Source organism: Ornithorhynchus anatinus, chromosome 17, assembly GCF_004115215.2.
Source record: "Ornithorhynchus anatinus isolate Pmale09 chromosome 17, mOrnAna1.pri.v4, whole genome shotgun sequence".
Lineage (NCBI taxonomy): Eukaryota > Metazoa > Chordata > Mammalia > Monotremata > Ornithorhynchidae > Ornithorhynchus > Ornithorhynchus anatinus.
The window spans coordinates 24,347,925-24,366,256 of NC_041744.1; the positions used below are offsets into that span (position 1 = coordinate 24,347,925).

General features: G+C 41.1%; 1 protein-coding gene across 8 annotated transcripts in view; it reads left to right on the forward strand.

Annotated features, from left to right (window-relative positions):
- ROBO2 (roundabout guidance receptor 2) overlaps positions 1–18,332 on the forward strand; it is a 1,482,214-nt gene that overhangs the window by 1,429,961 nt on the left and 33,921 nt on the right. For 5 of the 8 annotated variants that reach the window (XM_029081978.2, XM_039914497.1, XM_039914494.1 and 2 more), the window contains 5 exons: positions 4,195–4,237; positions 5,742–5,869; positions 9,754–10,035; positions 10,444–10,569; positions 14,093–14,249. In XM_029081978.2, coding sequence (XP_028937811.1) covers positions 4,195–4,237; positions 5,742–5,869; positions 9,754–10,035; positions 10,444–10,569; positions 14,093–14,249 — 736 coding nt within the window. The remainder of the gene's footprint in view (positions 1–4,194; positions 4,238–5,741; positions 5,870–9,753; positions 10,036–10,443; positions 10,570–14,092; positions 14,250–18,332) is intronic. The other 3 variants (XM_039914495.1, XM_039914496.1, XM_039914499.1) reach the window with 1 other exon arrangement.

Sequence of the window (18,332 nt, forward strand, 5' to 3'; positions counted from 1 at the left end):
CCGCAATCTCGGTGTCATCCTTGACTCGTCCCTCTCGTTCACCCCACACATCCTATCCGTTACCAAGACCTGCCGGTTTCACCTCTACAATATCGCCAAAATCCGCCCTTTCCTCTCCACCCAAACGGCTACCTTACTGTTACGGGCTCTCGTTATATCCCGGCTAGACTACTGTGTCAGCCTCCTCTCTGACCTCCCTTCCTCCTCTCTCGCCCTGCTCCAGTCTATTCTTCTCTCCGCTGCCCGGCTCATCTTCCTGCAGAAACGATCTGGGCATGTCACTCCCCTTCTTAAACAACTCCAGTGGTTGCCTATCGACCTCCGCTCCAAACAAAAACTGCTCACTCCAGGCTTCAAGGCTCTCCATCACCTTGCCCCTTCCTACCTCTCCTCCCTTCTCTCTTTCTACCGCCCACCCCGCACACTCCGCTCCTCTGCCGCCCACCTCCTCACCGTCCCTCGGTCTCGCCTATCCCGCCGTCAACCCCTGGGTCACGTCCTCCCGCGGTCCTGGAACGCCCTCCCTCCTCACCTCCGCCAAACTGATTCTCTTTCCCTCTTCAAAACCTTACTTAAAAATCACCTCCTCCAAGAGGCGTTCCCAGACTGAGCTCCTCTTCCCCCTCTACTCCCTCTGCCATCCCCCTTTTACGTCTCCGCAGCTAAAGCCTCATTTTCCCCTTTTCCCTCTGCTCCTCCACCTCTCCCTTCCCATCCCCACAGCACTGTACTTGTCCGCTCAACTGTATATATTTTCGTTACCCTATTTATTTTGTTAATGAATTGTACATCGCCTTGATTCTATTTAGTTGCTATTGTTTTTACGAGATGTTCTTCCCCTTGACGCTGTTTATTGCCATTGTTCTTGTCTGTCCGTCGCCCCCGATTAGACTGTAAACCCGTCAAACGGCAGGGACTGTCTCTATCTGTTGCCGACTTTTTCATCCCAAGCGCTTAGTACAGTGCTCTGCACATAGTAAGCGCTCAATAAATACTATTGAATGAATGAATGAATGAATATTTTAGTTCATATTGCCTTAGAGAGAATTCTGCTGCACAAGTCATCTTTGGCAGAAATACAACTGTTAAAGTGATGCTGATCAAAATATCTGGTGGGATTAATGAACATAGTACTTATTTTTGCAGGTTTAACAGCATTATTGTGCTTCTACTCTGGCTTTGAAACTGCAGTGTTGATATAAGGGAATATAATAAGGTTTATCTGTCCTAGAAGAGTATGTTTTATTGAATTTTTGGTTAGACAAACAAAATTGCCTGTGGGATTCTGGTGAGAATTTAGAAGCCTGAAAAACCACAATATTTCATAGAAGTCTAAACCTAAAAAGGACCATGTGATATCATCTGCTTACCATACATTATTCCATGCCCACATGCAAACTATTCTAGGCAGTTGAAAATCTGCCTAATTTTCTTAATGAGAAGGTTCAAATGGAGAAGCTCATTTGAAAAAAAATATTCAAAAAGAAAGGTCCACAGAGGCATATGCACATTTATTTTGATGGACAAAAAAACAAAATGAAATCTAGAAGAATAAATGAATGCTATTTATTAAATGCTTACTATCTGCCAAGCATTGTACTAAGCACTGGAGTGGATACAAGCCAATTGGTTTGATCACAGTCCCTGTCCCACATGGGGCTCACAATCTCAATCCCCATTTTACAGATGAGGTAACTGAGGCCCAGAAAAGTGAAGTGACTTGCCCAGGGTCACAGCAGACAAGTGGTGGAGCCACGATTAGAACCCATGACCTTCTGACTCCCAGGCTTGTGCTCTGTCCCCTAAGCCATGCTGCTTCTCAGCTTGTCTTATGAGAACCTGTCAGAGTATCGTAAGCATCAAGATTCGAACCAAACTGAAGGCCACTGTAGTTGCAGAACTGCTCTCAGGAGTGGATTTGCCACATATGTGACATCTGGCTTCTTGAGCAGTCCCATCAGCATTCCCTATGTATCATGCAAGCATGATAGGACGAATCGGAGCCCCACAAAACAGGACCAGAACTATTTAAGATTGCAGTGAAATGCAGCTATAGATGGTGCAGCCTGGCAGTTGCACACTGGGAGACAACTGTGACAGCCAGTCTGGCTTTTTGAGCAGAACTTTTGAGAAATAAGGACACAGTGATGCATAGCAGAAAACAAGGCAAGGTGCTGCAAACTGCAAATGCATAAGCACAACAAGAGACACGCTCATAGTATATGCCTAGTGGTGAAGTATGTAGATGGTAGATCTCCAGTCTCACACTGCCTGTTCAGTCAGATACTCACACATGTTAAGGTGACCACAAGGAACCATGTCTCTTAATATGAAGAATTATATTATAGAGAGGGGGAAGAAAAACAAAAGGAGGAGATGAGAGAAAGAAATATATGTATATTTTGCTCCATTCATACAGTGCTAAGACGATATACAAGAAACAAACATATTTCATTTAGAATGTTAAAGGTAGGACACTATCCAAAATTTCAGCTATCAAGAAAAATATAGAACTTAGTGTGCAGTGTTTTGTGTAATTCAGATTGGTGGTTCTGTTCCTGTTTACTCACTTCCACACCATTTGTTGCTTTGACAGTGACAGAATGTCTGGTAAGGGGAAAAAAAAAGAGCATCTAAATTAGTGATAGTTACTTAGCTTCTACTCACACGTTTTCCAACATGTTTTGAGACCTAGCCAGTCAACATTCCGTTATTTGCATATCCGCAATGATACCCACAGCACTAGCTTAGTCACTTTTAACAGCGAGCAATACAACCGCTTGATAGTCCATTAAAAAGCAACATAGCTGGAAAGTAGCATCAGATGGAGAGCTAATTAGCTATAGTGTTTTCACATTTTGTGTTTTTCTAATCAGGCCTTTATTTAATACCTCCACTGCTCAATTTTCTTTTCATTAATTGTTTCAGATTAATTCTCTTTTAAAGGCAGTTATTAAAAGAGCACTTTGCGATAGACATGTGCCGTCGACTTTCAGCACTTAAAAACAAAACAGTGATGGGTAATCATTCACTTCCCTCAAGGGCCTGTCCATATGGAGACTGGCAGGGATTCAGTTATATTCAAGACTGTTTTACCATAAATACGGAGAAGCTACCTGAGAGACAGATAAGGTGGCATGATTTGCACTATCAACAATGAGCTTTATGTGACCCTGATGGATGTCATCTCCTATGGTGATAAAGGATCATTGGAACTCTTGTCCTGTCACCTGACTGAGGTGACTAGTGATGCTGTAGCCATTTTAGAAAGGGCAGTTGCTGATGGGAAAGGAGAAAACCATTGTTAGAGTAGTCCAAGCAACTAGTTCTGCAAATACTTTAAAAATGCAGTTTAGCAATCAGAAGCAGAATTTTCCCCAAACCTGCACAGGTCGAGTTGCTGATTGTAAAGAGACTTTTCTCCCTTATCAGGAGTGACTGCCTTCTCTGGTATCGCATATCCTTATGACCCATAACCCGCAGGAGACCACTGTACATCTGTAACACCATTTCAAGGTCCCATTACCAATTTATTTGGCTTATTATTTTAGAGGATTTGCGATACAAGAGGTCTGGGAATTTCTTCAGGTCAGCATAGCTAGGCATCCCACCCTGGGAGCTACAGTCTAGCCTGAAAAAGATTAAAGATGCCTCTTCTAATTTTGATTCATGTACTCGTTTGGGCATTTGTGGTCAATACGTTGAGTGTAGGAATGTGCAGGTCTGTGTTCTTTGAAGATGGTGATATAATAAGCATTAAAACCTGATTTTTCTCTCCTCCATCAAGGTGGTGGCCACCTGTTTGAACTATCTTCTAGCAAGGTTGTTATTGCTTTGTGATTTGTGCTTGCCCTCTGTGACATCCGTAAATAGTGCCACAGTGTATCATGATGTGATAATGCCAAGAAAGACTATAATAATAGCATTTTTAAAAACGCTGTTTTTGATCGTTAAATCCCCACCAAGTTTTGCAAAACTGAGTAAAACTGTTCAGTCATGTTTGTGGAAAGTGGTGATCCCACATTAGGGGACAGACTGGTGTGTCTTGATCCCCACATAATTATGTTTGCTAAGTTGTACTAATATTTGCTAATGTCTAATTAATTAGAGGCCTTATATCCAGAAGTCAAATTTTAGTTTGTATTAATAATCATAATAATCACTGACTGTTTTCTCCTGTATTTTTTTTAATAGTAACCTTTCAAAGAGGGGATGGAGGACTGATGAGCAATGGAAGGTATGTTTGGTGCTAAACTATTCCAGTCTCTATATTCTTCCACTATTTTCAGCAGGGAACTGGAAAATGCTTCGGGAAGAAGCTATTATTGTCATAAACGATCATTTATAAGCCTGAAAATTCTGGGAGGAATTAAATGGCTTACCACAAAGTTTAATGATCTATCTGTTGTGCACTTTAGAGGAATCAAGTCCAGATGTTTCATATCTCCCAGATGCCCATGAAGAAATTAGTAGTAAATATCACAAGGAATGTGTTCATTTGTTACTAGGATGTTTATTGCATTAATTAGACATTAGTAAATGAAGTTGCTGTTGTTTAAGACTCCTTATTGGCTCCCACTAAATTGCTGTGAGTGAACAATTACACATAATCGATCACAAAATAAATGATTCATGGATGATGAATAGGCTGTAGATTGATAGGACTGGATTCCACAACTTTGGTTACTCAATTGAAATTGATAAAAGCTGATAACAAACCCATATATCCTCATCTATATTCTCTTTGCCAATATGGAGATTGTAATTAGGCTCTGGTAATAACTTCCAATCTCCCATTTAATCAATATTTTAACAAAAAGAGATTACGCCTAATGAGAGCTAGTGGATGTGGCAAGAAAACAGTTGTATCTTCTTATTGCAGTTTCCATAGAAACACATGTTTCTCTTAGGGATTGTACCAGAAGGGGTCTATTAGAAAAAGTACAATGATTATGGATGTGGCTATTTCTTTGTAAAGTCCTAGTAATCCGGAGACTTTTCAGAATTTTGTTTTTATATTTAAGATTTCTGTGTCTTGGCTAAGTATAATTATTTTTTTTTTAAAAAAAGGTGTCCACATGGGCTGTACCTAAATCATAGGGCAAGGCATGTGGATTATCACACTTCCCTGTCTTTGGGATTTATATTCCATGACTCCTCCTAAGCCATTCTGGCATTTGGAAATTGAAAGGCATGAAAATCCATAGATGATAAGAAGTCTATTTGGCTCCAAAAGGAATTGGAAAACGACTATGATGCCTGTAGAGAAGAAACTATGCATTTGGGTTGCAAAGGGAGAGGAAATGGTAATCCAAAGACCTGGAAATGGCTCCAATTAGATTGCAGAGAGGGAAGAAGTGGTAATCCAAAGAGTTGTAAATGGCTTATTCCATGTAGTCAGTTTGAGAGATTGAGCCACTGAGTTGGCAGTTTATCTTTCAGTCCTTGTTTAGGATCTCCCCGTGGTTCAGCTAACTTCTGACTAGCATGAGTACTTGGGTGTTGGCAGAATCACAGCTCATATATACTTCTATTTCTATTGACCAAGTATTTGAATACAGGCTTAATGAATGGACTGCTGAGGGTTTAAATTTATGAAATTCTACAGATTAATTATTTGACATAAATTAGTTTCTGGCACTCTCAGTGGAACAAGAACATTAGTAAACTTCCTTCAGTAATGTTTGGGGTTTGATGTTCTCACTGACATATTAATTTTTCTTCCCCTTCTCTCTTTTCAGTCGACCAGGGCTACTAAATGCCAATGACCCCAGTTACCCCTGGCTCGCAGATTCTTGGCCAGCCACTAGCTTGCCAGTAAACAACAGCAACAGTGCCACAAATGATATTGGCAATTTTGGTCGTGGAGGTGAGTTTATTATAATAATAATAATTCTGGTATTTGTTTAAGCACTTACTGTACTATACCATATTATACTATAGCATCAAAATGTGCAATAATTAAGATTTCTATTCCACATTTATTTAATGCCTATTTTACCATGCTTTTAGAAGGATTTTTCCATGCATATTTCATTATGGTATTGTTAAGCATTTACTATGTGCCAAGCGCTGTTCTAAATACTGGGGTTGATACTGGGCTCGGACACAGTCCCTGTCTAAAATGGGCCTCACACTCATATCGTCATTTTGCAGATGAAGTGATGAGGCCCAGAGAGGTTAAGTGACTTGCCCAAGGTTACACAGCAGACATGTGGCAGTGCCAGTATTAGAACACAGGTCCTTCTGACTCCCAGACCTGTGCTTTATCTGCTAAGCCACACTATTATCCAGGGTAAACATGACTAACTGAATTGTGCAAATATTGCAAATTGGAAAAGGTCCGTTTCATTATTCTTTTACTGACTTATCCTTTTGATTTACCAATTCCAGTTTGTTCCTTAGCAGTAGTTCAAAAGTATTTTGTGATAACAGCACATTAGAGTCAAACATATTTCTATCCTGTCAACTATTCTGGTATGCACGTTTGCTTACAAAATCTCACTGTATAATCACATATTCTCTAAAGGAGCATATATTAACTGTATTGTACATAGATGCCTTACATATAGTGTTAATTTGTTTAAATCTGTGAGCACGATGTACGAAAAGGATTAATTTCACTTTAAAAAGATATGTGATGAAAATATTTGAAGTTTTAGAATAACCCAGCATCTAAAACAAAAAATTTCCAAATCCAGATTTCATCCTCATAACAAAGGATAGAATTTATATTTTTTCATAACAAAGGATAGAATTTATATTTTTTCTGGGTTTAGCGGCTTTATTAGCATGTTGTACTTTCTATCCCCCAAAATTCCACAGTCCACAGATCTGTTCATGCAAAATATACAGATGTTTATTTGATTGAGTTTTATTTGACCAGATATGTAAATAGTATCTAAGTCATTATTGATTTCTTCCTAATTAGTATAAATTCTTCCAATGGGAATTCCCAATATAGCTAATCGTCCTTTTTTCTGATTCGTAGCCTCACTGTAGTAATCTAACCCACCAAAATATTTAATAAATCATATGATATACTTTTCAGTATTGTGTGGATAATGCTAACAACTTTAAAATTTTATCCAGAGTACTACTTAAATTACTTACATATCACTATTCATAACTTTTAAGAATCTCTGTCCTTAGATAATGACCATGGCATTTATTATGCTCTTTGTATGTGTTAAGCCCCAGAGTAGTTATAAGGTTATGAGATAGGACACAATCTACAGAAAAGAAGTATACAAATGAGAGTCAAAATCCATCAGCACTAATCATTTATAGCTTAACTTTCCCATCCATGGATTTTGAAATATTAATTAAAGTTTGCAACTCTATGTGAGTGTGGTGTTACGGTCTCAATTTTACAATTGAAAAAACGAACGCCAAAATCGTATGAGAAACTTGATCTGAATCTGAGAATTGAGCATGGGAACCATTAGCATATCTTGGGCTCCTGTGATTAGTTAAATGGCATCTGGTCTTTGCCACTAATTCAGTAATATTTAAAGAACCTAATTTATCAAAACAAATTTTGGATAAACGAAGCAATGTATTCTGCTAAAGTATGGAATATCAACAGTGTGACTGGGGTGCTTAAAACTGAAGATACGAAGGAAATTTATTCTACTAAGGGTGTAAAAGGAAATCCTAGATAAGAAATAGATTCTTCAGTGCCATGTCTCTCAGTGCCTTTCTTCTCATCCTTAGTTTTTAAGCCAGTTCTATAACTGCTCATCAGTGCACTTTAAAATGCCAAATGACATCCACTTCTTATCCCACTAAAAGTCAGTTGCTCAATCATAACAGAAAGCATGGGTGTATAGGGTGTATTTGGGGGTAAAGAAATCATAATAATTATGTTGGAACTAATCAGATCTTCAGAAGCCTTAAATTACATTAAATGATCTTTCATTATTCATTAGCAAGTACATATTGATAAATTAATTAATAAATGGGATTTATTGAGTACTTATTGTGTATATAGCTCTCTACTAAGTGCCTGGGAGAGCACAATGCCCCAGAGTTGGTAGAACTACACATTAATTAAATCATTAATGATTAACAATAATCTCTAGTAGCCTAGGCTACTTCTGAGCTAAGTGACTTTGAAACCTCAAGAAATGCTTCAGGAAGGTCTGGGCAAGGTGGTTGTACAGGACACAGTGGACTGCATCCTATTACCTCAGAAGGTGCCAAACTCTCGGAGAAAGGAAGTTGACAGGAAGAAGTGGGATGATCCTGGTTGGTTTCTCAGTTCAAGTTAATTCTTGGAGAATTCTTTCCATAGAGTAAAGTTATTTCTGCAACTCTCCATGTGGGACAGTGCCAAGTACAATGTTTCCACAAGTAGGCTCCATAAGCATACTATTTTTTGAGTAAAGCAACAGAGTGCAGCTGGATGATTGTTACATGACAATTTCTCAGCCCAATAAGGTGCCTTTGTGTATTTAAGGAGCCCACTCCTTAGATATTTGAAACCTTTTACCATTTGAAAAGTATCGTTTCACACTCTTCCAGTTGAACCTAAAAGAACAGGAGCTAAAATCATTTTCAAATCTGAGATCATGCGGTCTTGAACACCTTCCCTAATCCCCTTTCTACCAAATTATAGTAGTAATAATGAGTAATATTAAGAATATTACTATAATGAATTGTAATAGTGGATTAGACATGTTCCTATCCTATCTGGGGCTCACAGCCTCAGAGAGAAGGAAAATAGATATCTCCAGGTCAGTAAGGAAATTGCAGTACAGAGAGGTTAAATGACTTGGCCAAGGTCACACAGCAGGCAAGTGACGGAGCCTAGAACAGACCCCAGATCTCTTGACCTCCCTATGCTGCCTATCAGGGTCCTCTTTAAACAATAGTGTGCAGTTCCAGTTGACTTCAGTGGCGTCACTACATGCGCGATGCTTTCCTCACGGAGATTGGTTAATTGATCTGAGCAACAAAGTTCAATGCAAATGAAGCATGACATTTGAAAATGGGAAAATACACAGATTATTCCCTTAAGCTATTTTTCAAGCTTAATTCACCAGAGCCACATTGCAACATAGGAGTTTTGGAAGGGCTTCCAATGTATTGCATAATGTAACTAACGTACTCCTGAGATTCCATTTTCTTTAGTTAAATCCTGCTCCTCTGTGACATGACTTATTCATGTAAGTTTTTCTTGGCCATTGAAGAAAAATGTTTCCCACTCTCAGCATTCCTATTGTCCCTAAACTCTGAAATTATATCAGGTAAATGGAAGGTTAAAACTTAAGGGTGAAAAAGTACTCCAAGTCTTGTAAGTAATATGCATCTGAAGCAGGTTGGCATACATTCAGTTGTACCATTCTAGTTCAGAGGAAAAGGGGAATGTTTCCTTCTGTGATTTGTAAATTCACTCTTTCATCATTTCCGTTAAGCCCAGACAGTTTCACTGGTTCGGATGCAGAATGAACAATTGAAACCATTCTTCAGTAGTGAAATATTCCAAACTTCGCTTTCATGGTTGAAGGTATGGGAAAAAAGAAAATATGGTTTTGGGCAGTGAGTCATGAAGGACGAGTGGTAGTCCTGTCGCAGATGCTGATAGCTTGGTGATGGTTGTACATCATTTTCCCTTTGATGGCTCATGGACTCCATCTCAGCTGAAATGCAAACGTACAGATTGGCACATTTAATTTTCATCTTAAATCCTGATAGTTTGATGCTTCCTGTGCATCACTGATTTGTTTCACTCCCTTCTGTTTGCCACAGATGCGCTGCCACCAGTGCCAGGTCAAGGGGATAAAACAGCCACGATGCTTTCTGATGGAGCTATTTATAGCAGCATCGATTTCACCACCAAAACGAGCTACAACAGTTCCGGCCAGATCACCCAAGCCACCCCGTATGCCACCACCCAGATCCTGCACTCCAACAGCATTCATGAACTTGCTGTTGATTTGCCTGACCCTCAGTGGAAAAGTTCAGTCCAGCAGAAAGCGGATTTGATGGGTTTTGGTTATTCTCTGCCTGATCAGAACAAAGGTAACAACGGTGAGTCGAGTTACTATTTCTCTTCAAGAGTCACTTCATTTTGTCCGTGCATGAAATAGAATCTAGTTCTTTGTGTTTTGTTGTAGTGATTCACTCCCAGGCTCATTACCTGAAACTAATAAAATGAAGCTGGCATGCATTCTCTCTATATCTCCCTCACACCAATATCACCACCCACCACTACCACCACCAAACACCAAAAAACATCTGTTCCATGGCTCAAGCAATCTTCCACATGTAGTGATCAGCAACCCATTTGTACTTCCATTAGGTTAGGCTAGGCTCAGCATTTCTTCTCCACGGACCCACAACATCTGCTTCTGATTTGCTTAACTGCATGTTCTGCATGGGCTTGTGCTGTAAACTAATCACATATTGCCACTATGACCTTTGCCCTTTAACCCTTAGCCTTACTTTACATCCCTGACTACCGATTGGCTGAGGGATTGTCTAATAGAATGCCACACAACCAGTCACAGGATTTCAGCACCACCAGCTCTCACAACAGCTCAGAAAGAAGTGGCAGCCTCTCAGGTTGGTTTCATTACAGTACCTGTAAGGAGAAATATTTGTGTTTGTTGGCAGCTTGTAACCCGTGTTCAGAATTACCACTGACAAAAAGATATTAGGTCAAACAGTTTACATTTGGGCAGGTCTCTTACAAAATCACTAAATCAGAATTAATTCTATAAGATCATGCGGCACATATGACCAGTGATAAATCTCACTATCTGTACAGATTGTTTAGGAATAGTAGGAAAATCCAACTAGAGTGGGTGCATTTCCAAGATATTTCAGTTCTTACTATGTTACCTTACGTAAACATGTGGCTGAACTTCTTTTCTCATTATTTTCAGCTTCATTGCAGAAACTTAACAAACTGGCTTCAGAAAGAGAATTCTTGTTTGTTTAAATTCTTGATGAAATCTAGCTCCCATGAGTGTTTTTTAGCCCGTTTTCAAAGAAACGCTTCTTCCAGGGTTTTTTTATGAGTTCATAAGGATTCTAAACAAAGTAACATAGCTACCTGCAAATTGTCCAAAACCATCTCTATGTTGTGAAGTCTGGTTTTAAAACAGCACATTTGACACATTTTCTCTGAATTGATCTCAGTGACTCCAGTATCACTTTTGTTCAACTTCCTTGCTTAATTTTTTCACTTATGTTTTGTCACAGTGTTGTGAAAATATAAGTGTTTTAGGAAGCGTAAAGAGATCATCGTATTAGCCTGAGGTTACAGCCCCCGTCAAATTTGGTCATTCCCACCAGAGGTCAGCTTTCTCTTGTAGGGGAGGATGATGGCCATCTTAAAATTCTGTTGCCCTTGCCTATTGGTCCATGGGGCAGTGGCAGGACAGGGCCTTACTCCTGGCCATTCTCATTTCCTTCACGTATTCATGTGGATGGGGATGAATTTGTTAGTCGTGTGTCTGTTACGGATGAGGTGTGGACAACAGCTCGATTGAACCCAGGCGCCAGTGACAGATGGCCTGGTCCAGCTGACTTCACTCTGCTGCTCAGATCATTTCCCTACAAAAGTGTTCAGACCACAGTTCTCCACTCCTCAAGAACCTCCAGTGGTTGCCCATCCTCCTCTGCATCAAACAGAAATTCCTTATCATCTGCTTTAGGGCACTCAATCACCTTGGCCCCTCCTACCTCACCTCACTTCTCTCCTACTACAGTCGTAGTCCATACACTTTGCTTCTCTAATGCTCACCTTCTCACTGTACCCCTATCTCGTCTATCTCACTGACGACCCCTTGCCCATGTCCTACCTCTGGCTTGGAACACCCTCCTGCTTCATATCCGACAGACAATTACTCTCCCCTGATTCAAAGTCTTATTGAACTTATTGAAGGCAGATCTCCTCCAAGAAGCCTTCCCTGACTAAGCCTCCTTTCCTTTTCTTCCACTCCCTTTTGCATTGCACTGACTTGATCCCTTTATTCCTCTCCCTTACCAGCTCCACAGCTCTTAGGTCCATATCTATGATTTTATTTTTTTAAAGTTTTTATATACTTTATAATTTTATTATGTCTGTCTCCCCCTCTAGACTGTAAGCTCATTGAGGGTAGGGGCTGTATCCATTATACTAAGTGCTTAGTACAGTGCTCTGCTCACAAGTAGCGCTCAATGAATATGATTGACTGACTGACTACACACAACTCCTTAGATGGCTTTTGGCCCAGTTGAGGGGTCTCTTTAGGCCACTCCAAGTTTCTACAGGTTGCCCACATATTCCTCAAGCTGTTTTGAGGGCTGAGAAGCCACTTATTAAATAATCCATGATGGAATTTTTTTTCTTTTTAATTTCTAACCAGCAGACTTCCTTTGTATCCCCCCTTCTCTCTCTCCCACTCTCGCTCTCTTCCCCACATTCTTTCTCTGAGATATTTCTGTTCAAAAAGAATAGCCTCCTCCAGGCTCCGCTGACACCGGGTTGTTTCCCCATAGAACCCAGAGAAGCCCTAGTTAAGATTACCCTACTTAAAACTCACCTCCTCCAAGAGGCCTTCCCAGACTGAGCTCCCCTCTCCCTCTACTCCCTCTACCACCCCCCTTCACCTCTCCACAGCTTAACCCTCTTTTCTCCCCATTTCCCTCTGCTCCTCCCTCTCTACCTTCCCATCCTCTCAGCACTGTACTCATCTGCTCAACTGTATATATTTTCATTACCCTATTTATTTTGTTAATGAAATGTACATCGCCTTGATTCTATTTAGTTGCCATTGTTTTTACCAGATGTTCTACCCCTTGACTCTATTTATTGCCATTGTTCTTGTCTGTCTGTCTCCCCTGATTAGGCTGTAAGCCCGTCAAATGGCAGGGACTGTCTCTATCTGTTGCCGACTTGTTCATTCCAGCGCTTAGTACAGTGCTCTGCACATAGTAAGCGCTCAATAAATACTATTGAATGAATTGCATGGCGAAGTGAGTAGATCATGGGCTGGGAGTCATAAGGTCATGGGTTCTAATCCTAGCTCCCTCACTTGTCTGCTGTATGACTTTAGGTAAGTCATTTCACTTCTCTGTGCCTCAGTTACCTCATCTGTAAAATGTGGATTAAAAATGTTAGCCCCACTTGGGACAGGGATTATGTCCAAACACAAGTTGCCTTATCCACTCCAGTGATTAGTACATTGCCTGTCACATAGCAATTAACAAATACCATAATTATTACTATTATTGCTCCTCCGCTTAACTTATCATCAAGGTGCTTCCTTTGTTTTGCATTAGCCAAACTCTTCCCCCTTATTAATAGAGCTAGTTGAGAGTACTAATAACAATATATATTTTGACATATAAGGTGTTATTATGTTACTTTAATTTCATCTTTTGTGCATGTACCTACTTTGCATTAATACCTGATCTGTGTTTCACCTTCTTTTTTTCCCCTTCGAAAGTTGTACATCATGGTGATATTTAGTAGAAGTGAGAACTATTTTCAAAATATGCAAAATCCAGGCTACCTTTTAAAAAAAGCAAATCTAAAAAGTGGAGCATTTTTGAAAACCCGTCAAATAATTCCACCATAAATTGCATTTACCATTGTATTTAAATAAATATTCTCACCATTCTTGATTAAACTTAGTAGACTCTACTGGCCAAGTTTTACTTTGTGTTCTTAGACATTCCAATTTCTTCCAAAAGAGATTATTCAAAAGAGAGTTATAAATGTCCTCACACATGACATTTGAAATAAGTTGTTATGGCCTATTACTTCTAACAATGAATGTGTGGAGTCTACCAGCTGGCAGTAATTAATCAATAAATATATTTTTGATACAACAAGCATGTTTTTAGTTTACTTAGCTTTGTTCCATTTCAGTGGAAAGAACAAAGCAGTATTTTGAGTGATTTGACAAAAATATTTTCCCATTATGTCATTTTTATTATTTATATCCCCCACCAACTGTAACACACTGATGATATTTTAGGAACACAAATGCATCTGATTTACTTGGGTAACTCTAATTAGAATAAGTACCTTTCTTCAGAAATAAAAAATTCCACCCCAATATGCAATTTTTCTGAACTTGTTTGTTAATTCCAGGTGGGAAAGGTGGGAAAAAGAAGAAAAATAAGAACACTTCCAAGCCACAGAAAAATAATGGATCCAACTGGGCCAATATTCCTCTACCTCCCCCACCAGTCCAACCTCTTCCTGGTACTGAAATGGAGCATTATGCAGTAGATCAGCAAGAAGCTGGGTAACGTTTTCTTTTGATGACAAATACCATTTTACCATCTTACATGATTAGAATTCTCATCCTACATAATGAATTGCCCCTTCCTGAATCTCTCTTATAGCATTTCTATATGTACACGTGTTTTTTTTTTAATTCCCTGACAAAGATAGAGTAGCACTTACGGAAGCCTTGCTTTCTTGGCCAGAAGAGCCATAGATTGTCTGCAGTCATGTTAATGAAGCTTCCGTTTATGATATTACTTGTTAGTTTGGGAGCAAGTGCTCTTCTCTCTGTGAACTAAGTAGCCACTCCTGAAAAGGGCTGAAAAGGGAAATTAAAATAACCTTGCTTCATAGTCACTTACAGTTCCCTAATGGCTTGATAGCTGGCAATAACAGAACACTCACTGTAGTGTCCCATCACAATGGAATAATTGTAGAGAGCCAGTGGTGGATGGCACTTTGATCATTGACTTTGATGGGAATTTACAGGGCGGAAAAATGAAAGGGGTTGAAGCCAATGTGTGGCCATGAACAGAGAATCTTTTTTATGTGCAAAACCTCCTTTGATGATCTCTGGATTTGTCCAGAAATCTTATTCCAAAGAAACCTATAAGTGGTTATTAAAAAACCCACCAGGTCTAAAAATAGATTTTAAGGCCGGATGCTGTTTGTAGTCCCATATAGAAAGCAGTGAGATCATTTTTGGTATTCTGAAAATGGTAATAGGAAGTTCAGGCTGAGGATACACAATGGTAAGCAGATGTTTTGTGGGTGGGAGCATTCATTGTTTAGCATGAGACCAATTTCCCCAAGACACTCTCCCCTAATAGCTGTGTTGTGCTCCCTGAAAGGGACATTTTAGGCAGGAGTCTCCTAAAAGGCTGTCTTTAAGCTATGCCGGGTTGAGATTCCCATCAGCCTTTAAAATTTTATAGAACTCTCTCCTGACATAAGAAAGGTAGAGGAGAAGTATCTGTGGCCAGTCACTGTAGAAGGATTGTGTAAGTTTGGTTTTTGTGTACTTCTGGTGTCTTTCTAGCTCACTACCCCCTTTTATATTTTTATCAAGAAACCATAGTTTTCTCTGAGTTTTTCCAGGGTGACCTTTCCTGCCATAAACTCATCTACCTGTATTTCTTATTTACCCTTTCTCTTCCTCCAAGTGGTCTACCGAGTGAATAGTTGACCATATGAAGAAAAATAGCCATATGTCCTGCAGTAAATTGGCTTACTTGATTGGATATTTCATTTCTGTATTGGGGCATCAAGAGGCCTTTTACCCTCCTTCCATTTTTGTGATAAAAGACCACAACCCTCTGGGGTAGATAAAGATAGAGATTAAATGATGGGTGGATCTAAAGAGGGCATGATGCAACTGATAAGTAAAGTTCAGGGGAATGTGAGAAGGAAGTGACGATGGAGCAAAATGGGAATGTTGGAAGCATTGTATAGAAAGAGAAATAGGTGGTCTCTTAAAGAAGCTTTAAATTTAGATTGCAAGGGTTAGGTAAAAAAAAGTGCAATGGTTAAATATGGTTTTTAATTTTCCAGAGCTGACTCACTCAACTCTTCTAGAGTGTTCTTGGAAACATTTATTTTGTAGTCATGAAGTCAAAGCTAAAATATTCAAAAGAAGGATTAACTTATCACTGATTTTTGTCATATTGAAGAAATATCCAAGAACTGTTCCTATTCCCCTATTGCTGGGAATGAAGAAGAAAGGAAATACATGTATATTCTATGGTTCATTTAAGCTCCAAAATGCTTTAGTAAACATCCTTAGTTTTCATTGGTTCTAATTTAATTATTAGTTCACCAAAACCCTCTCCCCTACTTTCCCATCTTTCCCTGCAGTATCCTCAGAGGAGATCTCCTCCCTCCTCGCAAGTGCCACCCCCTCCACCTGTGCTTCTCACCCCATTCCCGCTCACCTTGTAAAAACCATTGCCCCTGCCCTCCTCCCCTCCTTAACTTCTATCTTTAACCACTCACTCTCCAATGGCTTCTTCCCCTCTGCCTTCAAACATGCCCATGTCTCCCCCATCCTAAAAAAACCCTCTCTCGACCCCACTTCCCCTTCCAGTTATCACCCTATTTCCCTACTACCCTTCCTTTCCAAGCTCCTAGAATGAGTTGTCTAGGCTTCCGTCCCCTCCACTCTACCGAGGCTGCTCTCTCTAAGGTCACCCATGACCTCCTTCTTGCCAAATCCAATGGCTCCTACTCCATTCTAATCCTCCTTGACCTCTCTGCTGCCTTTGACACTGTCGACCATCCCCTCCTCATCTATACCTTATCTCACCTTGGCTTCACGGACTCCGTCCTCTCCTGGTTCTCCCCTTACCTCTCTGGCCGGTCATTCTCGGTCTCCTTCGCTGGCGTGTCCTCCCCCTCCCATCCTTTAACTGTTGGAGTTCCTCAAGGGTCAGTTCTTGGCCCTCTTCTGTTCTCCATTTACACTCACTCCCTTGGTGAACTCATTCGCTCTCATGGCTTTGACTACCATCTCTACGCAGATGACACGCAGATCTACATCTCCGCCCCTGTCCTCTCCCCCTCCCTTCAGGCTTGCATCTCCTCCTGCCTCCGGGATGTCTCCACCTGGATGTCGGCCCACCACCTAAAACTCAACATGAGCAAGACTGAGGTCCTCATCTTCCCTCCCAAACCCGGTCCTCTCCCAGACTTCCCTATCACCGTGGATGGCACGACCATCCTTCCCGTCTCTCGGGCCCGCGATCTCAAGTCTCATCCTTGACTCGTCTCTCTCGTTCACCCCACACATCCTATCCTTTACCGAGACCTGCCGGTTTCACCTTTACAATATCGCTAAGATCCGCCCTTTCCTCTCCACCCAAACAGCTACCTTACTGCTACGGGCTCTCGTTATATCCCGGCTAGACTACTGTGTCAGCCTTCTCTCTGATCTCCCTTCCTCCTCTCTCGCCCCGCTCCAGTCTATTCTTCACTCCGCTGCCCGGCTCATCTTCCTGCAGAAACGATCTGGGCATGTCACTCCCCTTCTTAAACAACTCCAGTGGTTGCCTATCAACCTCTGCTCCAAACAAAAACTGCTCACTCTAGGCTTCAAGGCTCTCCATCACCTTGCCCCTTCCTACCTCTCCTCCCTTCTCTCTTTCTACCACCCACCCCGCACGCTCCGCTCCTCTGTCGCCCACCTCCTCACCGTCCCTCGGTCTCACCTATCCCGCCGTCGACCCCCGGGCCACGTCCTCCCGCGGTCCTGGAACGCCCTCCCTCCTCACCTCCGCCAAACTGATTCTCTTCCCCTCTTCAAAACCCTACTTAAAACTCACCTCCTCCAAGAGGCCTTCCCAGACTGAGCTTTCCTTCTCCCTCTACTCCCTCTACCACCCCCCCTTCACCTCTCTGCAGCTTAACCCTCTTTTCCCCCCATTTCCCTCCTCTTCTCCCCCTCTCCCTTCCCATCCCCTCAGCACTGTACTCGTCTTCTCAACTGTATATATTTTCATTACCCTATTTATTTTGTTAATGAAATGTACATCGCCTTGATTCTATTTAGTTGCCATTGTTTTTACGAGATGTTCTTCCCCTCGACTCTATTTATTACCATTGTTCTTGTCTGTCCGTCTCCCCCGATTAGACTGTAAGCCCGTCAAACGGCAGGGACTGTCTCTATCTGTTGCCGACTTGTTCATTCCAAGCGCTTAGTACAGTGCTCTGCACATAGTAAGCGCTCAATAAATACTATTGAATGAATGAATGAATGAATGCCTAGAATTCCTTAACTCCAATTCTCTCCTGGACCCCCTCCAATCTGGCTTCCGTCCCCTCCACTCTACCGGCACTGCTCTCTCAAAGGTCACCCATGACCTCCTTTTTGCCAAATCCAATGGCTCCTACTCTATCCTAATTCTCCTTGACCTCTCATCTGCCTTTGACACTGTAGACCATCCCCTTCTCCTCCACACCTTATCTCACCTTGGCTTCACTGACTCCATCCTCTCCTGGTTCTCTTTTCTTTCTGGCCATTCATTCTCAGTCTCCTTCGCAGACTCCTCCTCCCCCTCCCATCCTCTAACTGTTGAGCTTCCTCAAGGGTCAGTTCTTGGCCCTCTTC